Source organism: Seriola dumerili, unplaced genomic scaffold, assembly GCF_002260705.1.
Source record: "Seriola dumerili isolate Sdu_G_001 unplaced genomic scaffold, Sdu_1.0 BDQW01000230.1, whole genome shotgun sequence".
In the NCBI taxonomy this organism is placed as follows: Eukaryota; Metazoa; Chordata; class Actinopteri; order Carangiformes; family Carangidae; genus Seriola; species Seriola dumerili.
Window position 1 is genome coordinate 4,732,926 of NW_019174485.1, and position 25,933 is coordinate 4,758,858.

The 25,933-nt window shown below is 40.6% G+C and overlaps 1 protein-coding gene across 2 annotated transcripts in view; it reads right to left on the reverse strand.

The window, feature by feature from the left end:
* Positions 1 to 410: 410 nt before the first annotated feature.
* The window catches only part of pitpnc1 (phosphatidylinositol transfer protein, cytoplasmic 1), a 75,065-nt gene continuing 49,542 nt past the window's right edge, over positions 411 to 25,933 (reverse strand). The window contains exons 2-10 of one of the 2 annotated variants that reach the window (XM_022755463.1): positions 18,775 to 18,923; positions 14,867 to 14,955; positions 13,343 to 13,350; positions 12,302 to 12,373; positions 7,812 to 7,907; positions 7,063 to 7,218; positions 6,435 to 6,498; positions 4,957 to 5,096; positions 4,272 to 4,361 (exon numbers count right to left, since the gene is read on the reverse strand). In XM_022755463.1, coding sequence (XP_022611184.1) covers positions 4,356 to 4,361; positions 4,957 to 5,096; positions 6,435 to 6,498; positions 7,063 to 7,218; positions 7,812 to 7,907; positions 12,302 to 12,373; positions 13,343 to 13,350; positions 14,867 to 14,955; positions 18,775 to 18,923 — 780 coding nt within the window. In that variant the 3' untranslated portion in view covers positions 4,272 to 4,355. Of the gene's footprint in view, positions 4,362 to 4,956; positions 5,097 to 6,434; positions 6,499 to 7,062; positions 7,219 to 7,811; positions 7,908 to 12,301; positions 12,374 to 13,342; positions 13,351 to 14,866; positions 14,956 to 18,774; positions 18,924 to 25,933 lie in introns of both variants that reach the window. The other variant, XM_022755462.1, reaches the window with a different exon arrangement.

A 25,933-nucleotide genomic window follows, 5' to 3' on the forward strand; every position in this document is an offset into this window, starting at 1 on the left:
CTTGTTAAAGATTAAACTAACCAACAGTACAAAGTAAATCAAATTAGCTCCATCTTGGCCAGCTGCAGTATTAAAATGCTACTTACACAGAAATACATCAGTAATAAAAATCCAATAATATAATATTACACTAACAGCCTCCATTCTGCTGCCTAATGGCTGCTTTTACCTTTGATACATTAAGTAGTTGTTGCTGCTAAAACCACTTCTGTTTAGGGAGGATTCCCCAACGCCATGTTCAGTGAACATCACCATCAGCTGGTGGTAAAGAGGGCAAAGGTCAGGCTTCTTCAGGAGCCATACAGTAGCAAGATACTGCGGCAAGCAGCATGGTATGGTTTTCATCGACAAAACATATATAAAGGGATTATGTGAAACATGTGTGGAGAACAGAATGAATAAAAACACTGTTGCAATAGCTAGTAAAGTTTATTTGTCTATTTCAGAAAAAGGTAAAACAATAATTACAACAAAGAACCAAATGAACCTCAAAGGGCAGTAAAAATATAACAAATACAATAATAGTTAAAGTGGAAGAACTAAGAGCGACTTCCAGCAGCCGGTCAAGAGCGGCAACTCTGGAGTCTGTTTCACAAAGCAGGATTAATGAAGAAAGCTGGAAAAGCTAGAACCACATCTGATCTCTGACACAGACAGAAGAACACTGTGCTGCTCCTGGTTGTACTCAGTGTAGTTCTCCAGCCAACTCAGTGATCCTGAATGGTGAGACAGGTCCCAGTTATCAGGACACAGCACAACAGCCTGGTCGAATGCAAACTGTATCAGGAAGAGGGGAGCAGGGTTTGCAGAGCTTGGTCCTTTTATCCAAAAAAATACTCATTTAGATTTTTCCTTCAAACAATACAGCAACCACAAAATCAAAGTACAGCAAAGAAACAACAGAAAAGCCAATCACCTCTGAATTAATATGGCAATAAACGTCAAAGCAACCACCCAAGAAAAGCTTCATTTTGTTTTACAACTTGTACAAATAATTTTGCCCTGCAGGGTCACCAAAAGCAACTGGATAGTCAGAAGTACACCACTACAATGAGGAGTCTTGATACTCGATTGCGAAGAGCAAACTTAACTGAATGCAGTATCCTCAATAGATGACAATGACTTCATAGATACAGACACATATTACTCCCTAGATTAAAACAAACTTTTAAATCATGTCTGTGAAGGTGTCATCATCACACAAACACTAAATAATATCCTTCTCTGTCTATTTCAGATCTTTGACCACATTCATGTTCACATCAGCAATGCAACAGATTCAATGTAAGAAACCTACTCTATTAGTCATTAACAACAGTATTTACAATACCTAATATGTTACTCTTTTAAACAGAGCAGAGCTTTATGTTACACAATTGGATATTTTGCATTATTTTTAATAGCCCATGGCAGATCAAACATATCCCTGGATCTCTGTGTTCCTGACAAGAGAGATGGTCAATACCAGAGTTGTAAATATGTATAATCTATACATAATAGATCAATACAGAGGGCCAGTGACTGGTATATAACATGTGTATCCTCAAAAGGCAAAGACAAAAGCTACAGTTACAGATAAATAGCTACAGTTTGTTTTGTGTTTTTAACAAAAGCAAGTGAGAAACTGTACATAATATTAACAATATTTTATGGCAAGACCACTGAGGACTCTCTCTCTCTCTTTGACCTGCTGTCTTTGAAGTCATTATGCTGTATTATAGGACTTTGGTCCAACAAACCCAGCAAGACTGTAATGTAACACATTCCTTCATTGTCAAATAAGGTCTCAAGGACTGGAAAGTGCAAAATGCCTTTGCGCTGTAAAGTTAGAAGTAATTAGCATGAGTAGGGGAACAAAAATAGTTTCCTAAAAAAATAATAACAAGTTAGCCCTGTTATTTGAAAGTCTGATGATGTAGTTTGATATGATTGATTTGATCTGATTATGTTGTAGTGCAGCTACTGTGTGTGGGGCTGCGGCCCATTTTTATTCTAGGTTAAAATGTAACATTTGAGATAGAAAACAGGCAAAGAAATGCAATGAAATTTTGTGTTTCTCTAGCTGAATTATAAGAGATTTTGGTTTACACACATGTAGGTGACAATACAATTGTTGCATGCAGAGGCACTGAGTTGAAAGAGTTTGTAGGCCTGCAGTATATTCTCTGGGCATGCTTATGTTTCACTCATAATCTGCTTTTTCTATTATACAAAATTAGTACAGAGCTTCCAAAGTTAGCATTGACTTTTTTTTTTTTTCCAAACGGTTGCATCACCAAATGTACTGTACCAATCCAGCCATTTATAGTATATACATATATATACTTCACATAATATGTATGTATGTTGTGATCATTCCATGCAGCATATAAAAACCCTTTCTTTGAATAATATCATCGAATGGAAAAAGAGGGTTTTCCATCATAGAATAACTTTCTGTCTTCATGTATTTGTTTCTCCTTTAGGGTTTTAGATGGAAATTAGCAGTACAAGCCCAGCACAAAATATGGGTCACTGCAAAGGATGTTCCCATTTGGAAATCATTTTATGCTCTCAAAGCACTGGCTCGCCATTACCAGCCAGCAATGGCAAAGCAAAAGTATCAGCATTTCTGCAAATGCTATGCAGCTAACAAAGCACATACTCAAGTCAGCTTGATGCACGTGCCCTTCTCCTCAAATCACGCTTTGGGTTTTCATCACCTCCACTGTGCACAAAGATCAGTCTCTGCTTAAAAACTCTCCAAAATGGCCTTGTTCCTACATATGACATTCAAATGATTAGCTGATTTGATAAAATTGGATCACGTTTATGTCAAATGAGATGTCCAGCATTATTTCAGGCAACATTTCACTTAAGGTTTTTTTGTTGTTGTTGTTGTTGTTGTACTGACCTCTCAGTCAACTTGAGTAACATGTATGCAGTAATAAACTTAAACAAATTTACTTTTAGAATCATTTAACTGTCATGCTAGAACTGCAAGTGCAGCTATAACAACAGCTTAACCTAAAATGTTACCGCTAATATGCAAATGCTCCAAGGTTTCTGATGTGTAAACATTATAAGGGTTAAGTAGACTGGTATAATACATACAATAGTTGCTGTATTATAATATCTGTGGAGGTATAAAATGTGGCTGTTTGGCAATAAGCAGGGAGAGAAAGGTTCAGTAATATCCCTGCCTTTGGAGTGTGAGCCAGGTAGAGTCGGGGAGACCTGAGGTGTAAACTCTCTATGATTGTACTGATCTTGCATCTGTTGTATAATTAGAGTTTGGGATGGAAAAGGATGGATGCAATCTGATCCACAGGCCAGTCTGGATGGCTCAGGACACAGTTGCTAGGCGGTAGTTTCATGAGGCCACTTGGCTGTCTTTCTTGTGTGTGTTAGTCTAACATATTAGGTCTACTGTGCTACTCCACTTGTGTGTCATTGATTTCATTTCTAATTTAATACATAACAGCCATTTTACAGACTGAAAAGGGATTATATTCGTCATTCATTTGCACACATTGTCAAAACTAATAAACACCACTGAATCTGTGGTGCTAAGGCAACTACTTCATAGTTCAATAGCTTGAAAGCAATCAGCTCATCTGATTGAAGAAAACATAACTAAGGAAACAATGAGAATAATTTATTCATATAACATAATGAACTGCCGCTCAACCAAAATAATTATGGATGCTCTTTGTTTTGATTAGACATCACCGGTGGTTGTTGTAATAGATAAGTCATGTAGCTGGCTTGACTCACAGCGAGAGGAAGTCAGCCACGTCAGAGTGGCTGAGCCTACAGCTGCCTGGATGGTATCAATGACAATGATGAAGACATCTAGAGCGACTGCTGTGTGTCCAGGATTATGGAAAATCATTGGATATGGCTAGAGAACTTGAACGTCTGGGCACTGGTGTTTGGAGGTTAGGCTAGTCTCATTGGGCTACTAAGACAATGGGGTTTGGGGGATAAGTTAAGCAAGGGGTCTGACATCCCAAGGTCCCTCTACTGTTCATCCATTTCAGCAAGATCAGAGTTGGATGAGGGCGGTGTAGATGACTGGAGGTGGTTTGAAACGGATACAGGGCTCAGGGTAGAGCCCTGAGGGGCACCACTTGGTACAGGGTCAGGAAGGGTCAGGGTTTCCGGAGCAGACTTTTTACGGGGTCGGTCCTTGGGGACAGAGAGGGACTCAGGCGCATCAGTGCACATGGGAGTGGAGGGGGCGCTGGCAGGGCCGGTGAGGGCACAGGAGGACAGGGGCGTCTCGCTGATGGAGATGGACGGGGGAAACATCCCGATCTTCTGGTTGGTGGCCTCCTGGATGGTGCGCTCAAACTCTCTCACCTCATCCATTGTCATGTCTAGACAGGAAAGAGATTGTTAAAGACCAGTGAGATGAAGAATTAGGAAAGTGGCTTGTATTTTGTTTTTTTAATCCTTTGTAGACAATTGAAAGGACTAGAGATTTCAATAACCTGTCATTACTGCAGCCACAGGCATTGTCAAAACAATGCTGAAAAGAACACAGGTTCAAAAACCAAGAAGTTGAGGTGGTGTTATTTTAATAACCAAGATGTTTCTAGTGTTCATATGTGTAGCCAAATCTTTCCTAGTAGGGCTGTCACAATATCTCATTTTCACTACATGATTATTGTGGCCAAAAGAATTCATGATAATGATATTATCTTAAATTATATTAAGATATAATTGGTATTGGTTATTGTCAATACAGGTATATCACAATACCCTTATTTCCTAGATAACCTTTCAGATCCTGTTTGACTAAACATATTCCTAGCATATTTCATATATGCATAGCTTGACTAAATGCGGGACAGAATGAGTGGATATATGTGGACAGATGTGCAACTGTGACAGCCTCAGAAGTCACTAACGGTTCAAAAATGAGACAGAGGAGGGACAATGGAGTGAAGAAACAATGAAAAAGACACATACTCTGGCTTTGTCATGGATCTCTATGTCATCCAATGAAGATGGGTTTGTTGTGGAATGTTCTTGCTGCTCAAGGCAAACTTTAATGTTGGTTTTCTCATGCATTTGTCTCTCGTAATCCCGCACGTCATCCAAAGTCATATCTGGAAGAAGGGGGGAGGGGTGGAACGAGGATCGAAAGGTTGGTAACTCCTCTACAATGGCGCTCCAGTTAAGAGGGTGGGGGAGGAGAGGATTAGATGGCAAAGGTGCATTCCGTGCGTGAATATAGAGTTTTTAACGGATGATTAGAGCTTTTTTTTTTTTTTTTCAGTTAAAGCTTCACAGGTTAAAGTGCTAGCTTCCCATGACCCAGAGAGTTTTCAGGAGACAGCCAGACATATCCGAGCCACACCAGGAAAGAAGAAAGGAAGAGTGGGGTCATGGACCTTTCAAGAGTAAGAAAAAGCATGAACAATCCACACCCACTGAAGAGGTTGGATTATTGTAAGCACAAGACAGCAATACCCACAAGGGCTCAATTACTCCACGGGCAAAATCTTTCACATGTGAAAAGATTTAGGAAGTACTTCAAAAAATATCCATTTTGTAGGGAGTTGTGGTGTAAGGATTAGCAGTTATAGAAAGGAGAGAAGAGGAATTGTTTCATGACAAAGATAATGGGTTTATTATCTGTATGCCTTACAGCTATGGGAAAGGCTCAGCAGTTGAGAGTGAGTGAATGTGTTGCAGCCACTTGTGGATGCAAACAGGGCTGCCTCTTGTGCAACAAGACTCTCAGAGAGACAGACAGAGGCAGCTTTCATGTGTCAGGAAGAGGATCATTCACTGCTGATGTAAATTTCCAATTTTTCCTTCATGTACTTGTCTGACAAGGTTTGGACCATACACACAGGTTTGGTAGACATACATTTCTTGCTACTTTATGTTTGGCAGTACTGTGTCTACTCTTGAGTGATTTGCATGAATTTCTCTATCATGAAACATGAAAGGTTATGGTTTTGAGAGTTATTTTCATCGTGCAGGTTTCATTTGAAACAAACACTGACCATGCCTGGATACTGGAGTACAGTGTTTGTTATTAGTGGGTTAGTGCTGACACCCAGAGGAGGATCCATGCTACAGGAGAATGAGCTGGCAGTGACAGGGGTTAGATGCAGATGGAGTGATTTTTCATGCACACTAACTGGTAAATAAATGGTAATCACACAACAGTGGTTTATAAAATCAAGTGCTAACATTTTAAGGAATAAACAGTTACACAGCACATTTAAGGTTCACGTAAGGAATCATTCACACTGTACAGCGATAATAAAAAAAAAAGCTGCTCTATTTTAGAAGAACCTTTAATGGATTCATAAAATGATTGATTTTCCATGCTTTAACTAAACATAACTGAGAGTGAGTAAACAGTTGATGACTGAAAAATTGAAATGTGCCAACGGCTGTGAAGTGCGTAGTGCATAGGCAGCAGGACTTACCGATCCACTCATCCACCCAGGCAAACGCCTGTCTGTGTCCCAGCAGCAGCACATCACGAACCACCTATAACACAAAGATGATCAGTAAATAGTCACACAACCGCCTTTTATTTTTGAGTGTGATCATGTTTAAAGATTCATGCTGTGGATGCATGATCGTCTAGTCTAAGTTATCTTCCTCTCAAGTCTTTGAGATTTTAAATAAGAATCCAAACTCAATTGTATTTTTCCATGAAACCAGATGTGAAAGAAGTGGTATTCATTGAGACATTTACAGTAGCACAGACAATATAACACTCCTTTTTATAAAATATTCATGTCTTCAGTAAGAATGAATGGGCTCGGTGCTGAGTGTCAGACACAGGGTAGGGAAGACAGACAAGTTTTGAGAGATGCACTAATGCACTGTTGATTTTCGTGTTTTTATGGGATTTGCTGGAATATGAAAATGATAGAATATCGGCAGCCTTATTTTTTAAGTTTGACCAAACTGTTCGAATAACTGGATGAAAACAAATGAACTTCGCCATGCCAAGCAGGATAGGTGTAACCATTAAAATACATGATGCAAGTTCAACTACTGGCTAAAATGAGAGGGGCAGCGTTCATCCCATGATCGACCTCTCACCTTGTGTATGAACTGCTCCACTCGTGTCTGTAGGCCCCACACCTCAAACTTGACAGTGACCAGTTTGTACGAGCACATGATGGGATTCTGGGTGTCCCTCCAGCCCTCCTGAAGCATCCCCCGCGACGTCTTGTCTGACTTGAAATATCGCAAGTCCTGCAATGCGGGAGCATGAACACGTTTAATATTACCATAATTAACCCAAACCTTCAGGCATCGTTGTTTCTGCACCCCAGTGGAGTTATACTTAAGGGAGAGCCTTAAATTAGATGCATGACTGAACGCCAGTATTAAATACCATCTGCATTAACCCCTCTGGTCCTTGGAGAATGTCTTTCCAGGCTCATTAGAGCTGAGGCAATCTGTTATCAAACAGCTATGAAGACAATTATTAGATCTTTCACTTCACAGACTCTGAAGTATGAAAAGGCAACAGATGAATGCTGGGTGGGATTGACTTGAGATTTCTCAAGTCCCCAAAGTTTGTATTAGAGCAAGAGTTTGGATTTCAACAACAAATTCAACAGATAATCATAATACTAATAACGTCACAGGATAATTATTAGACATAAAACAGTTTAAACACAGAGAAAAAAAAATATCCCAACAGGACAGAAACAGTTTCTTCAATCACATCGTTTTACTACTGCATTTACTGATTCAACAATACAGTTACTTACACCTCTCTGATAGCGTTAACTCCCGATAGACACGAGCATCTACACAAACACACACCTACACAAGCTCACCTCAGACTCTTTATAGTAGCGCTCAGGGATCTCATCGTAGGCGATGTCGATATAGCACACCTCCCTCTCCTGCTCCTTCAGCTCGGTGTCGAAGATCTGAAACCAAAACAGACCGGTTTGCCTCCGCCTGCCAGTCAGAGTAGTCTCCCCACATAAAACGCTCTCCAGAAATATGTCCTTTCCAGGTTTCATCAGAAATCAGGCCAGAAAATCTACCTTACTGCTTGACTCAAAAACGGGAAATTATTCATACCATTACTAGTGCTTGACAGTGTCAGTCAATGTCCCGTCATCACTCAGAAAAGCCACAAGAACACATTGTAGTTAATTGCACAACCACTAGGAGGTGCTCTATGCCCATGTCTTCAATTTGTTACTGTGCCAACTGATTGCAATTACTGTGTCACATGTTGTTAAGACAGACAGTTGATTGTACAAAAAGTGAGAGTAACTTCCTTATTTCCTTCTTAGCTTCTCTTCATTAGCTCTGATGTAGTTGATTTAATGGAACCTTCTACTGCAATAAATCAAATGTGAGTCTATATACTTTTACATTACTGCACATTATCTATCCATCTATCCAAACCTATCTATCAATCAATTTATAGTCATGTAGCCTAGTAATCTATGTCATGAGAGCATCCTTGAATAGAGCTCTCTCACCACAGTGCCTGCCATGTACTGGAGATCCAGGGGGAAATCTGTATGTGTGCATTTAGAGTGAGGTTAGAGGACATGGGCTTCATTTAAGAGATTTATCTTTAAGTTAAGATACACAACAAGCTTCTGATATCTGAGAGATTTTGAGAAAAAAAAAATTTGTTGCTGTCCAGTGCAAGATGTTGTCAAACACTTTATTTTGACACATTTTGGGCTAAATATTGTGGCGGTCAAGATTGTTAAGTGAAATTTATCTCAGTTTCTAGTCAAAAGTGTCTCTGACTGAAGTGAAGGTTTGTATTCTGAGGATTTCATTTCACAGAGCTCTTGTATGTAGCTCTGAGTAAACTGCCTGTCCTCAGTTCTTCCTCATGTCTGATCAGTTGGAGAGTTGAAGAGTTCAGCCATCATCTTTTTTTGAGTTTGAGCACTCACTTCTGTGAAATGAGCACTCACTCCCTTCTCAAACTTCATTATTTCCTGAGTCGTAAATTAATTCCCCAGCAGGCAGGAGCAGCCTCTCAGCAGCTGACAATTGAAATTAGTTTAAGTAATAACATGACTCTACTGGGTGTCGTTCTCATCTCTGTTGTAGCCTCACTTTCTGATTCCGGCTGATAAAACCCAAGTATATTACATAAACATTCTGGCAAACACAGATTCTGTTTTTATTATTTATCATATTACCAGTCACTACATGCTTTCCAATCATTTTGGAGCTTCGCCACCCAACTGAATTGTGAAATTTCTCTCTTGGCAGATATATACATCTCTTTCTCCCCTTTCTCTCTCTCTTTTCTTTTCTCCTCCTTTCCTCCTCTTAGCACATTCTGACTTTTACAATGTGGATGAGCACTGCTGGCACAATCAGGGTGATATGTCAGCATGCATGAGCGCAGCCAAGCGACAGGAATAAAGACTGGGATGAGTAGAGAGTGGGGGGAGGCAGAGTTGGATGAGAGGAGAAACTGACGGAGGTAAACAATGAGAAAGAGATGGGGGGGAGGGGTGGGGGGGGGTTGGCAGGAGAGGCGGGGGAATCAGTGGAAACACAAATGCAGATAGGGGCAGGGACAAGGACGAGGAGGGAGTGACTGGGAGGGACAGCAATATAATGAGAGGGGAAACAGATTTGTGTGAAATGAGAAGGAAAGGGGAAAAATATCTGCAGGTGTGCATCACTTTTGCAAATATAAAATACGTGAGTGCTGAAAATACATGAAGCTGAATTTATTGCAAATAGTTAAAAAAAAAAAAAAAAGAAGCAAAAGAGAAAACAAATTTTCAAAGACTTTTCACATGATTCGTTATTGGAACACTAACGTGATGCCACGACAGAGCGAGAGGGGAGAGGAACAGACAGACGGTCGCTGGCAGAGTGAGCGGGTGAAAGAAAGACAAAGGGATGGAAAAAAAGAAGGAAAAAACAAGCTAGACAGAGAGAAGAAGACACTTGTCATCCCATGAATGATAACAGCGCCGCTCGGTGCAGAACCGTAACAAATGTCACCTTGTTTCCACCTGTAAATGTAGCACCTTGCATCCCAGTTCAGTGCTTTATAATACTCGGCACTATTTTAGTGTAGACGCCACCAGTTGTTGGCAGATTTCATCTCGTCAGCTTGTTAACACACAGCAAACACAAGGCAGATAGTCTGTGGTCATTTCTCTCCTAAAACGCTAGGTGAGAGCTGATGGCAATCACTGACTCACCGCATTTCATTATCCTCAAAAGGGACAATACAAACAAAAGAGACAATTCACACTCATTACACACACAAATTTAACCATTAACTGAATATAATGAGGCAGAAATATCAGTGTACATAATAGTTGTTAGCATATTTGTCAGGGCACTGTGAATTGCTGCTGAGGAATTTGTCCATTTAGAGGTTGTAATCTAACAAGCATTTTTGCGAAATCATTTCATTTCAAGGATAATGAAAGACGTCTTCCCTTTGCAGTGAATTTCTAGAGATTGTCACACTGGAAGACGCACTTGTGCAGATGCGAGGCTTGAACATGACAGGCTTCTGAGAGGAATGTAGCTCAGAGAGGTCTCCACAGTCGTGGTGTTCCATTTTTAGGGAGTCTGCAAGCTGAAGATATGTACCTAAACCGCAGTGATGCAAGACATTCGTTTTCTGTTTGTTTGTTTTTTTATTTGACTAGTCAAGTGGTAAAAAAATAAATAAATAAAAAATAAAAAAAAGGTGTCAAACTGTTGAAAAAGTAGAGGCATGAAAGAAAAAGAAAGAAAGAAATGTGTTTTCTCATCCTGCCTGCTGTGTAGCTCAGGAGTCAGCAGAGATTTTACTAGAGCAACATGTGCCTCAGGATACATGTTAAAGCTTAATGTGTTAGTGTGTGTGAGTATGAGTCAATGTGCACACTTGTGTGTGTGTGTGTGTGTGTGTGTGTGTGTGTGTGTGTGTACTACATGGGATAGTACTGTGGAATTCTACATGTCATATGCTGTTACCACACCCTCCACCCACTCATATCCTGTCCACATATCCACAATTTTCCTCCCTTCAATTTCCTTCCTTCCTTCCTTCCTTCCTTCGTTCTACCCTTCCTCCCTTCCTTCCTTCCCTCTCTAAATCCTTTCTTTTATGCTCACACACATTGAAAAGACACCCTGAGTGGACAGATGTATGCTTGTATCTACAGGCATCTCAAACTGTCTGGCAACTAAATGGAACCACACACACAAAACACACACAGACACAAACAAATGCAGTATTTATGCAATACGACTGTGATTTCTTTCAGTTATCACCCATCAAGTGCATTTGCTCAAGGCAATTTCTGAGCTTTAAATTTAATAAAAATTCCTTTGATGTGTCGCCCTGTCTTGTCGAACCAAACATGCATTAATCTAAAATATCACTGAAATGAACGTCTGTCCGTCTCTGTCTTTCTCTGCACTTTATGAGTAGAAGTAAACTACTCTGAGATATGTCAAGACAATTAAGCCAAGTTTGGGAGCAATGTCTCCCAAATACAACCAGCAACTCTCTGACAATTTGAAGCAAAATATGAAAGGTAAAATCAACCTACTGGCCGCCCATCATGACATATTTCAACCAATTTGTCTGTTGCACACCACCCTACCATTCTTCTTCTTCTTCGCTTCTTCAGTGGCAGCCTTTGATGACTAATACAAGCTGGAGAGTGGAGTAAAATATAGAGAGAACGACAGAGAGTAGGCCAGCAGCCCAAATGAAATTAGCTGTCCAACAAGTGGAGCAGTTTTTGGCCGACTCTCAAGGCTCATGTATAGTTGGCATCGTGACATGACGGGATTGCACGGGAGGGTCTGCGAATTGCCAAATCTGCCTGGATGATGTAGCCTTTAACAGAGGTCTCATTTTCTACCATATGTCTGCTGTGTTATATTGTATTTTTTATTTATATTTCTGTACGAGAGGGACAGGAGACAGGCAGCAGTGTTACATTAAGATGAGAGATTTGTGTGGTTTGTCAGAGCCTGACTGATTCATTGACTGGGCCTATGGGCTGATACAAGCGTAATATCAGTATCAGTGTACATGTAAAATGATAAGGAACAAGAAGCTGCGGTACTGAAACAGCAAAGATAAGTTTGAGGTACAGTGACAAGTTGATTTTTCAACTGTAAAATGTCCTGCTCATCGCATATCTTGGTCACAAGTCAAAAATAATATTATGTCTTAGTATGAAAAAATCATATCAGCTGGTATATTGTTATCAAATATCAGTATCAGCCCCCAAAATCCACACGCGCGCGCACACACACACACACAGGCACGCACACACACACACACACACACACACACTGTACTCACATTGTCATTGCATCCTTTGTTGTCCTCATATTTTGTCTCTATGTGGATGGAGAACTTGGGCAGGAATGAGCACTGTGGATAAAGGAAATTTGTAAAACCATTTGTAAAGAAAAAAAAAAAAAAATAGGGATTTATGTGAGCTGTCAAAAAGGGGCCACTTAGTTATTACGCTTCCCTGTAACGTCTTTGAATGGTGGCGTGTAAAATAGACTTTTATTAACACTGACACCGACTGTCTCTCTCTTTCTATGTTCGTCTTCTCTGTATGATGTAAAGCAAAAACCCAGGCTGTGACGGTACATTATTTCAATGATTTCATTATGTCTATCTCCTTGTCAAAAAGTCACAAAAGCCGAGACCAATTTATATTTGAGTCTTTTGGCAAAAAAAACAAAAACAAAAAAAAAACAAACTAATCTTTGGATTGGTGTATTCACATTGAGTCATACGTGAACACAAAACGCTCCCACACATAAACAGACACAATATCAAGCATTTTGTTGTTGTCACAACATTGTCCTCTTTCCCGTCTTATCCCCACACCCTAAAGCGACATGACTCATGCCGTCGACATTTCTCACTCTGCACAACAGAAGCCTTATTGCTAAGTCCGATCGTTCTAATGCGTGTCTTAAAAATGTGCCTGCTTGTTCTGCAAAAGCTTCATGTGTTTTAACGTTCTGCTTATTAGCAAAGACAACACCCAGCAGTTTGTTTGTGTGTTTGTGTTGGAGAGGTAGACTGACTTTTAGGTTTTGTAATTAACAAAAACTAATCCCTTTTTGAAAGAAAAGGGAAAAGAAAAGAAAACAGACATTTTAGCTTCTAAACAGAGTGAACTACAAATACTTCACACTCAAATCCATTCAACAAGTATTTACGATGGCAAATTTGGTTCGAGCTGCGTGTTTTTTTTATTTTAGCAATGGTTATGTGTAATATGAAAGTGCTCGCTCCCAGTGACAAACATCCAACTTTGTACACCCAAAATGAATTCTCAATTAAATGCCAAACAGTGAAACATGCATAGAGGATACTTACAGTATATTCTACAGGCCGAGGAGCGGGGTGACACAGACATCAGGTCGGAGCAGAGAGAGAAAACACAACAGAGACACAGTTAGTTATACAGCTGGCTCAAATCTTCCACTGTATATAAAACAAAATGAGAGGGCCGCTATGTATAAAAAAAAAAAAAAGAGACTTGTTTGCATAAAGTAGTGACTCTCACATCTCCAACACCCCACATCATCCCCTCCTCTGTGACTTTCTCCTCTACTTTCCCTAATTTGCTCTCATCAAAAAGAAATTCCCTTTTATCTGTGTTCCCCGGCTTGTAAAACGTCTCCCTTAGATCAGGATCATTAAAGCATCACAGAAATATGTTCTGGCCACTGCAGCTCTGATCCTTGAACTCCTGACAACTGTTGTCTGTAACGCTGGTGATTTACAAAGTGAAGCTTATTCCCCTGCTGCACTCGCTGTAAGTCAGTGTGGATAAGAAACATTTGCTTCATGGCAAAAGTGCACAGATGTAAATACATGTCGGCTTTATCATGTTTCCATGTCAATAACATGTTCACGCTTTTCTCACATGGTGTCGTCCTGGCAAACACTGACAGTGATGGGCAGAAAGCTGCAATGGTGTGACTCAAGGTGTGATCACTTTGTCATCTTCAGACACCTTTAAACATTGTCACTATTAAGAGCCTTTGTGAATCTTCAGTGTCTAATTTTTTTTGTTTTGTTTTTCAGTCTAGAGCTGCTGTCTACAACTTTAGAGTTTAGGTTAGACTGTATTGATCCATGTTTTATCCTCATTTATCTCCAGAGGTCCCAGACCTTTCGCCTTTCATTTACATTTTGCTTACAAAGATATAAAACCTCTCATTTCCAATGTTGCTGCGTCCTGCTCGAGATCCCTGTGTCCATACTCACTGTAAGCCTTGCCGTGGTAAAACCTCCACGTCCTTCAGAAATTACATATGTAGAAGCTGAAATCTGAGCATCAGAGCTTCCTGAATTATACAACACATGTCTGAGGTTGCACAGGGACTTTGGTGGAAAAGCTTTTTCCTGGAGGTGTCTTTTTTTTTTTTAAAACATGTTAAAAATGCAGTGGAGACTAGTAATCTTGGATCATGTGCTAGAAAGAGCTCTTTCCTGTGCTTCTAGAGAACTCCTACTATTGTTTTCACACTAGTCTAACTCCCATAAAACGTCCAGTAAAACATCAAGTGCACCAAGTGGTGAGTGCTGAGTTAACAGTATTTTCACTGACAAAACAACTTTTGGCCAACCAAAAACTAATTGAAAGCTGACCTTTAGAAAAAAGCTTTGCACTTCATGTGACTGCAGTGCTAAGCTATTCAAGTCTGAGATATTGCATGCTCCATTTCTACACCAGGCAAGTGTTCCTGTGTTACAGTGGGGCTCTTTCTCTTACAGCAGCTAAGTGGATTTGATATGATGTGAATGGTGAGTGTGTATGTGTGGCTCAGGCCAATATTTGGTCCGAGAGATCTTCAAACTGCATCAGACTGATTAGCTTTACGGTAAGCTCACCTGTTATGGTGTAAGGGTAGTAGTTCCACGCTTTCTCTGTCACGTAGAAGATTTTGGGAACCACTGCTCGAGCCCAGCTGGGTAATTTACTGCAGAGGGACATAGAAAGACAGAAACCGATGAGGAGAGAGACTGTGAGTATTTAGGAGCAAAGCTGGGATGGGGGGAGAAATTTCTTCCGTTATCACAGCGATCATCAAAAACTTGTTCCACTCGTGAAAGGAAAATCTGCTCCGAGTGGAGAAACTAAAGGACAATATAAAATCCTAGCTGAGGACAACGCTCTCTTTTCAGGAACACCCTCTTCACATTCACACAATTACATATCCCCACCTGGAAGCTGCCCAGTACAACCACTGAGCCGCAGTTGCAGGTTTAGGGCTTTTGCTCAAGAGCACTTCAGTGGCTGTAATGAGGGAGGGGCAAGTGCTGCTCTTTCACATTCCCTTCCCCATTAGCTGTACTTTGTATTAATTTGATAGTCTGGACTCATAACTGACATTTTTTTCAACATTTCAATAACTGTGAACAATAAATCACTCTAGCGAGTAAATAACCAGACCAACCAGTAATGAAAACATTTTTTATTTCATTATATTTTACCTGTATTATTTTTTCTTTTTGCCAACAGTTAGATCAGAAGACTGATACCACCCGTGTAGCTTCAGTGTGAAACTACACCCAGCAGGTGGTTAGCTTAGCTTAGCACAAAGACCGGAAACAGGGGGAAACAGCTAGCCTGACTCTGTTCAGAGGAAATAAAATCCACCAACCGGCACATCTAAAGCTGAATAACTTTTTATATCTTGTTTGCTTAATCTGTACAAAAAACGTGTAAAAATGACACACTGTGATTTCACAGAGTGTAAAACTGAGCCCATTGTGGCACTCTGAATCTCCCTGTATTATCTGCCATATGTTCACTGTTTATAGAGGTACAGCATACTGCCAGTATGTGCACCCAGGGGACTTTGTGTTTGAGTGTCCATGCTTGACATTCTCCAATCTTGAACTCTAAACTCTGTTACAATGTAATTGAGGCTGCATTGGGAATTTATTTATGAGACATGTCAAACACTGAAGTGCACGGGCTTTCATGTAGCCTGTTTTCAGCTCCACTTCCTTTGATTGACATGGATTGACAGTTTCTTACGGAGGACAAAAATGGCGCCCACTGCATCGTGACGGCTGTGAATAAAAACAGCCTGCGACGGTCACATTGTGAGAATGTTGGCAGTCTCGCTCATTCTCTCTCTCTCTCTCTCTCTTTCTTTTTCAGTCTCCCAACAAAAGAGACTGACACTCCTCCTACACCTCCATCTGTTGATTTCTCCCATTCCCTCCTTGTTCTTTTAGAGATCTTTGCCAATAGCTGCTGCGACGGGGCCCACATTGCCAAGCGTGCGAGCGCTGTGGGTGGTTGTTCGGAGTTTTCACGCCAAAGCCGCTGTTTGTATTTAGAAGAAAGAAAAACACTAGTTTAGTTGAACACATCCAAGGAAAGGCAAAACTTTATTCAATCATAGAATCAACCATCCCCTCTCTGATCTTAATGAAGGTTATTGACGGAACAAGCGTGGAATCGATGTTCAGGTCGGAAGAGATCATACCAAATAGTGAAGTACAATGCGAGGCAGATTGTGAGGATTAATGGGGTGGCTGAAGCGTGACAGAACGAGTCCAGATTGACTTCCCTGCTGGGGAATCAGAGCTAAATGTTTAGTTGTTGCAGAGCCAACGGTGGAGGGCAATTTGAATGAGGCAGGATGGTAAAATCCATTTTATTAACTAATATACAACATTATCTAACTTGGTTTTACATTACTTAATGTAACCTGAAAATGTTAATTAAACTTACAGTGGTGAACTTCATCAGCAAGAAATCACTTGTTATGTTCTGATCCTACACTGCGGGTGTTTGCTTTTTTTTCTGTTTATTTTTCACTTTTTCATTCAGAAAGGAGTACGTTTCATTTACAGCACGGATGGATATACAAAGCCTGTATGGCACTGTCTCGTTATGCGTTTATCAGCATTAATGTCAGTGGAGGAAGAAGACCATCCATCCATCCATACATCAGCTATACTGTTCATTATTTTGAGGGTTGCACGGGGGAGGGGCTGGAGCCAATCCCAGCTGACATTGGCCGAGAGGCGGGGTACACCCTGCACAGGTGGCCGGTCCATCACACAGCAAGAGCGGACAAATCTATAATAAATCACCTTTTCATGGCACAACTTCAGAGAGAACCACAATATGCAATGCGAGCAGTGTTTATGCATCATTTAGTGTTCGTCCTGACAAATAAACATTTTATCTTAATAAAATGTCGGCTACTCTGGAAAGGTCAGTGCTTTGTTTTTTTTTCCATCTAAGCAGCAGATGTAATGGATATAGATGGATATAAAAGCTGAGCATTTGGGTGGTTTGGATTGTTTCATTTCTGTCCTGTCCTGTTTTCCTCCTTTCGCACTTCCTCTGTTAAAATGCCCTCCATGTAATGACAGTTTAAGTAAACTGTTGAAATCTTGTAAAAAAAAAAATAAATAAATAAATTAAAAATGAAAAAAAGAGTTGTGAAAGAAATTAACTGGACAGGAACCAGTAAAGATATTTCCATACATGTTGGCTACATTTCCCAAAAAACTGCTTAAAACATACTTTGACTGTTCAATATGGTGGGTGCAGTCTAGGAGGTCATGGAAGGACCGTTTATATTTTGAAATGTCTAAAGCTACTTTTGAATTGATGTGCAGAGACATCCCAAACCTTCTCCATTATATAATAACTTGTCTTCCTTTGCTATTCAAACCATGATTTCAATGCTGTCCAAACAAAGCTTTGAGCAAGTGTAAAAACAGTTTTTCATGAATTTGAGGAACTTGTTAATAAAATGCTCTATCTTAGTTTCTACTTTCCTCATTCAAAACAGAGCAAAGTGAATGAAAATACCTGAATGGAAGCCCAACTTATCTCTGTTTGCTCCCTCTGCCTTCTTTCTTCCTCTCCTCTGCAGAGCAGAGCTGTCAGCTGTGCTGACTCAACATAATTAGTTCCCCGGCCTGGTGAACGCTGACACAGGTATTTGAGCTCACAGCATCTCTGTCCCTCCTCTCTTTTCTCTCTGTCTTTTTTTCCCCCCCTTTCTTTTCCTCCCACTGTCACTCTCTTTTTGCTCTCTCTTTTCTTCACACATTTTCCTTCCTATTCTCTGTCATCCCTCTCTGACTCATGAGGGTCTAAGGGGACTGTGCATGGAAGTGTCACACATGCATCTGCATACGCACTTACACATACTGGTGCACAAAGGTGTTCACAGGATGCAGTGAGATGCATCGGTATGGGGTGATATATAACTGTGATGAATAAGTAGCTCAAAGAAAACCTGCTAGTAACAACTTGTTGTGGGCAGCATGTGTGTATCTGTGTGTGAACAAATCTTAACAGTCTTATCAAATGACTGAATGTAAGTTGATAGGCTCATATCCAATATTCTTTGTACTCCAAGTTTTCCAACACCACATGTAAAGTAGTAATTGTCACTAAGCCAACTGCTGTAGTGTTTCACTTCAGCACTACCCAGAGATCCCCTGTCAATCAACCAGTGTGGGTGGTTTTGTGATGCCTTTTATCTTGAATTTACTGTTAACAAAGTTTAAGTTTCTGTGGGTCATGCTCTTTTCTTTAACTGTTCAACCATGGTGGCTACTGTTTTACCCTCCACCCCCTCCGTCCTTCCTCTGTTAGTTTTACCAACAAACACTCTGTCCTGTGGGCCAGAGGATTCCGCCCAAGACAAACATCAAATATAATCACTTTCATGTATCAAATCAACTGCTAATACAGTGAACCCCCCCCCACCCCACCCCCCACGACAATAATCTATTTAGAAACATGTTCCACCAACCTGTTGAGGTAGACTCGTTTCTCTGTGAACTGTCCTTGGCCGTGCGCCGGGTCTTCATAGGGTTCATTCTGGACGACCTCCACCCCTTCCCCTCGATCACTCTGCTCATGGCTGTGTTTACTGATCATGTACAGCTGCCCAATCCGGTACTGGAAGATAAAACACAGAGAGAGAGGAAACGGTCACACACAACCGCATGGGAAACTTAGAAACCTTGAAACAGTAGCACATAGTGTGCCAGCCAGTGGACAAACTGCAGTCAAAGACAATTAGATGTGCTGATACAATAAAAATGGCCATAAGTCAAGTGTCAAGTCCTGAGCGCTTACAGGAATTCATCATCAGCAGATCATGTGATGTGACTGAAAGCTCCTGAAAACCACTAAATGGACCCTAGATATTGAGATTACTTTCTAAGCTGCTGTTTCCAAGGTCAAACTCTGAACCTCAGTGTTTGTGACGTGACGTGGCCCTAAATGAATGCACAATCTTTCTACCAAAGTTGGAACAGTTTGTACGCAAATTGTAGAAAGTACATTAGTCATCAGCTAAAAAAAAAACACCCTGTACAATTATCATAAAACACATTCCTACTGCATCTTCTCATTTTTCATCAGACCAATTACCACTTTGTTATCATGCAAAACAGTGTCAGGAGCCGGAGGCCAGGTAACAAACACTGAGTAGTGCCACTACTGTCTACAACCTTCACACACCAGTTCACCAGTGTGACTTTATTCACAGTTTTGTATCTGTTTCATTTTCAGGATGTTCTTCTGTCATCAGTAAAAGCAGAATATAATTACACTGTCAAGCATATTTCCTTTTTTAAAACTAATTATGACAAATACTCTGAAGCAGTACCTCAGGTTCAATAAAAATCTATGAGACACCTTCACTTATTTCAGAATATAAATGGCGCAGTCGGATAGATAATCCTAAATATAACTTCAGGGTTCAGTACAAAGTTAAATTATACACAACTATAGTTCAAGTGTGATTTGTCTGCTGCCCTGTAGCTGTCAGAAAGCGGGGGAAACTTCACTCGACGACAAGGTGAAAAGCATATGTTTTGGGTGAGTCTGACCATGAATTGCCTGACTGTTTGGCCCTCATTCTTTATTTACTGCATTATTTTGTTAGTTGAGGAAAAGGCCAGAAAATAAAGTCAAGTCATGGCTAATTCTGCTGCAATAATGCATCTTCAACTAAAGGGCAGACTCACAGTTTGTTTTCGGCGAAGCCTCTTTTGTTTTAATGAACATGACTCTGGCATTTGTACACACTGGACCACGCTCAGTCCATTCAACACTCCACCATGCAATAACAGGTCTTCTTTCAGTTTTAGATGCCCTGGAGCATGTTCACTTTATTCTGGCAATAAAGTGTGGATTGACTATTTTTAAGGCAGCCCCTCTGTCTTCTTTTGATCTTTAATCTTCATATTCTAAATCCAAAGCTTCTGTTTGTGACAAAAGACCCAGAAAGGAGAAGATATGGAAATGAATGAATGATTTCAAAGAGAGAGAAAAGGAGCTGAGAGAGAGCTAGAGACTGAGGAGCATCAAAGGAGGGCAAGTTGAGGAGTTTTAATGAGAAGGAGGAGCTGGAATTAAATCAAAGACAGAGAGAAGAGAGACACAACTGGAAATTTTTGACAACAGATTGGAAGGAAGAGAGTAAGAAGAGGAGAAAAATGAGGCGTAAACGGCAGGAAAAAGATGGTTTGATGATGAGCGATGATGCTTATAATCTTTATATCTTTTACAGGCTGTGAACAAGTGAAGCTTCACTCTGTTTCCTGCTCAGTCACCAGATACTTTCTCTTCCATCTGTGCTCTTCTCTGCCACACATGAGCTTCAGTTACAAAAAGAACTCCCAGAAGTGAGAGTAGAGCACTAATAATGAAAAGGGAGCAAAATCAACTGTATTCCTCTGGGTTCCACACTTCCTCTCTCCCTGACCTTTACCTGTCACGGCTGTGGGCTGAGCTGTGAAATGCTGTCAGGGGAAAATGCGAGGTGCTCGCCCAAAACAGCTCCCTGCAGGGAGGCTGAAAACGGTGTCAGCACCTTAGCTGCTGTTGCAAATCTCTCATGGAAACACCTACTTTACAGGTATGTGCTAAAATAAATGAAACAATTATGAAACAGGTCCATGTGTCATTAGACCAGGCCAAGTGGAAGGATGCAAGCAGCTATACAACAGATCCTATAATAGGGGATTGGCAAAGTTGGGGCATCTGCAGCTTCCAGAAAGCCAGTTTTTAACACTTTGCAAGACAATGTTTGACGCTTCATTAAATTCAACAGAATAAAAGATCTAAAATAGAGAAACCAGAAGTTGGTAAAAAACAGTTGAATTTAGCTGAATAATAAAGCTACATTAACAAAGCAGTACTTGTTCTAATAACTATCCCATAATTATCTCACACTTAATGGGTCAAGTGAGCTGACCCTACTATATGTGAAGATAGAAAGGTTTCTATGTAATATAATACATTGTATATATATATATATATATATATATATATGTTTATACATTTGTGACATTTGCCCGATTAACTACTAGTCTGGTGAAAAAACATTACATTTACAATCATCTACCCTGAAGATTTACCACACAGGTAAAATCCCTGCATCAATTAAGTCTTTGTGTTTTGTGGAGGTGTGGTGATGGTCATTGTTATGCTCAGCAACGGCTTTCAGTGGCCGATTCTGCCCCAGAGACAAGAGAATAATCATCTGAAAAATAGACACTCCCACCAGAGTAAAGAGGCTTTAGCATACTGTAGGAAAAGGGTGGTGAACTAGAACAGCTTTTGATTAATGCTGATTAAGTATGGGGCAGGAGAAAAAAAAAACCCTCCCTTTTGCATTTCACTCACTTTATGAGTTTCTTATTCTTATTTCCTCTTGTGGTTGATGTCTGGTCATTTTAATGAAAAGGAGACTCTGCAGTTTTGTTGGAATTTAAAACAGCAGTTACTCATGGGCACAGAGGAAATATTTTTCCAGGACTGTTTTGATACAGTGACCACCTGGTAGTACATTTTACAGAGCCGAAATATAGAGACAAACATTCACGTTCACAGTTACACCTATGGGCAATCTAGAGTCGCTGATGAACCTAAACTGTATTTCTTTGGACTGCGGGCGGCGAACATGCAAACTCCATGTCCACAACCCCTGAATTTTCTTGCTGCGAGGCGACAGTGCTAACCACTGCAGCACCGTGCTGCCCCTGCATGAATTCAAACACTTACAAAATGCAAACCTAAGTGGACACACAGATGTGCACACAAACACACAATTATGCACATCTACTCTCTCACAATGTAGTAACCACTCATCCGCACGATGCTCTTGTATATTAAAATCAATAAGCCATTAACGTTGCACAGAATAGCGCCGGTAACCCATTAAACTGTGTTTCCCACATACTTCAGTTGCAGCATCTTGGCTCTGTGTTCTCTGTGGTGCTGTAGTTTCACTGTGAAACTTTGAAAGGGCAGCAACGCAATGATTCACACCCTCTGTATCGGTTCACTCCAAGGACCCCCACTCTCTAGACAGTGGTATACATATAACATTGCGGTGTCAGAAAAGGACATACGCAATAAGAAAACACACACACACACACACACACACACACACACACACAAACTAAGTCTTAAAAAGTCTAGAGAGCCAGACACAGCAGCAGGTTATGATCAGAGACGCGCAGTTATTAAGACATTGTGTTTGGCTGACCTCTGCCACAGTGAGGATGTGTTGTATAAAAATGTTGTCCTTTTGTTTTCTTTTTTTGTTTGACATTTTCTCCACTGTGCAGCATGTGTCACAGGTGTCTACTGCTACAAACTGATTGAGCGACACAGTGACAGCAACAAAGGCGCAAAGAGAAATGTTTGCTTTGGCTTTTGACCAGATGCCAAAACAATTAATTAGTTAGTCAACAATGGGAAATGTGTGCAACTATTTTGACAAGCAATTAACAGCTTTTTTAATTTTTCAGGAAAGAATTTCAGACAATTGATGCTCTAGCTTCTAAAATGTGAGGATGATTTACTGCTTTTCATTGGTTGGGGGGGTGGGGGCTGTGTGGGGGTGTGTGTGTTCGGGGTGTGTGTGTGGTGTTGTGCGGTGGGGGTGGATGATGAAACCAAGAAGCACTTTGATGATAACTGTAACCTTGGGCTCCAGGAAATTGTTGTTGGCATCTATCGCCACTTTCTGGTGTTTTGTAGACAAAACAATGAATAAAGATCATCAGCTAACAATAATCCTGTAGATTTATCTGACCTCACAAACCTCTATCATCATTCATTAAAAGGCACATTCCAATATTCTAGGCCTATTTGTAGGCGAACAACAGCTAACCCCAGTTACTGCAAGATGTACTGTATGAACTGCTGTTCCTGAAGAAATAGTTACAGCACGTATAGGACCTGCCCCTGAAATTACAATTTGTCATTTTACATTTTTAAATAGTGTGTTAAATAATGAGATGTAGATGTGTCATATAAGAATGTTTTTTAACTTTGGATTGAATCAGGCAAGCTGTTTCCCCTTGCCTCTAGTCTTTATGCTAAGCTAGGCTAATCACCCACGAGCTTTAGTTCCTTAACACCCATGACTGTATATAAAGATGGACGATGCATCTCCACTTCCTCCCACTGTAAAAAATCAAGCCAAAATAGCCTGGATTAGGGCGCCGCCATCTTGCCCTGATGATGTGCGCAGTAGTGATCGGAGGGTAGAGCCATGATACCGCGATACCGCAATAGGTCCCACCCATACACCCATTCACAGCTGTCAATCGTGATGTCACACCCCCTGATTATAGCATCAAATAACTAACCAAAACCAAACTTATCAGAAAAATGAACACTTGAAGTTACATCCAGCATGAACTACCTAAAATAACAGAAAGCATCCTCAGGAAAATTTGACACATACTTGGAAGGAGCTGTGTTTATGACCTTTACTCCAGCCAGCCACCAGGGGACAATGAAGATGTTTTGGCTTCACTTTTGGGAGCTGTCTTGTCTCTAAACTTCTGAGGGTAATATCTGGTTCTTAGGTGCTAAATGCTCTGCTATGTTCATGCATCTAGTTGCTAACTTTGTCAGTTAGCCGGTTGGTGTCTGGCAAAAAAAAAAAGTGTAGAGACGTACTTTGTACAACTTTTGTTACTGAAAACACTTTAACTAAAGAAAAGACCTGAAAGACCCTATAAAACTTTACAGGGGAACTGCAGAGTCAGGTGATAATTCTCTGAGGGTTCATTCATCACCACAAGGAACCCTTTTTGACATACAAGTGGTCATGTCATCCATTGTTAATTCAAAATTATTAATTAAAGCTACTTTAACAGTCACTTAGTTAAAATGACCTCAAGCAAATTGAGCAAGATTCGAGCAAAGCCAACAAAACAGTGTCGTGGAGAGTTTTCATGAGCATGCAAGATTTTCAGCTCTCACACAACTGAAATGATCCCTACACAGTGCGAGGAGCTCGAGAGCTCAGCTGGTACAGCAGTTAGAAAGAAATTAAAGACCAATCTTCACGTGTTTTCCAGCTGGGGTATAGCTCAGTTAAACTATATGTATGTAAACAGCATTAGTACTTTTATTTAATATAGATGAGGTCTGGTCGTGTTTCAGTGATCAGACTTGGGCGACCTAGTACTTTAAGACAGTCTGCCAGCAACATGTTAACTTCTGAGACATTTCAGAGTGAGTCACAATAAATTAATTACAGAGAATGTCAAGAAGATCAGCGCTGAAAATGAACATGCTTTGAAATATGTAGGACTCCAAACAAGGATAAGGCTGTATTAGAGAAGATTATGTAATTCGGTGTTTCAAATGGAAAAAGCCCTGTGCCCATTTGTGTTTTAATTTATTAATGCAGCATATAGTCAAAGCTGAAAAAGTTGGAGTTATTACATCACCTCTCTTATCCCTAACTGTTTATATGGTAAGAGCAAAAACACAAACACCATAACTGCCGTCCTTCCATCAATTCAGTCTCTTCAATCCCAAACCACAGACACGTCTGCTCCATTAATAAAAGTTCACCTTTTCATTGATGCCTCGAAAGCAAAGGTAGCGTTTCTAAAAATAGCTCTGGGCTGTGGTGGGGGCGAGCCAACCAGGTTAAGAGCTACTGTAAATAATGCAGATGCTCTCCATCCTTCTTCTACATGCCACATACAAAATGAGAGAGGTGAGCGGTGCAGACTGAAACACACTGAGGCAGAGGACAAGCTGAGAGGGGAATTAAAGAGAGGACAAGAGCTCAGAAGGGGATCTTTTGTTTGTAAGTGAGGACTTAGTAGCAGAAATTGAGAGAGAGGTACAGACGCACAGAAATAAATGCTTGGGACATGGGGGCAGTAAAGTGTGACATCAGCCTAATGAAAACACCCGTTTAGACAAGAGACGTCCTTTTCCATTCACCTCGTCATCGATGAGCTATCGCGGTAATCGACTTCTAAAAATTCAAGGGTGTGCGTACGCGATGCACGAGGGCCGGTGCGATTATTTGAAATGTTCGAGGACACCGTGATGAATGTGCTTGACCGTAAACAAACCCAAAACGGACCACTCAATATCAGGGAGGGTTTATACAACAACAAATAAAAGCTTGTGCTGCCTGCTGGAATAGCCCTGTTATTTTCCCCCACATGTAGCAAAAACAGGCAACCACTTCAGCGCTGAAGTAAGACTCACTCTGTCTCTTGTCTGGGATCTTCACAGTGTGATCGATCATTTTGTTACATGATGCAGCCGGCACAAAGAGGGCAGTACTTGGCCTCATCTTTATTCGATTTGTCTGATGACAAGGCCCCCTGGTTTGTTGTTGCTCATTAATCAATGCCAATAAACTAGAGTGTTTTGTCATCATCACTGCTTGTTACAGGGTTCTGGTCCAAGTTGTTGAAACCCAAATCCACAAACTGCATTCCGACAGACCTGAAATCACAATTTACTACCTAAGTGTCCTCTGCGTACTTTTTGGACTTGTGTGTTAGCCACTGGTGGGTGATCACAAACATTACATTTTTCTTTAAATGGAACCATTGTGTAAAGGACTGTTTTGCTTCATCTTTGAAACAGAGGACTCACTGTTAGCTGATTTGGCAGCTTGT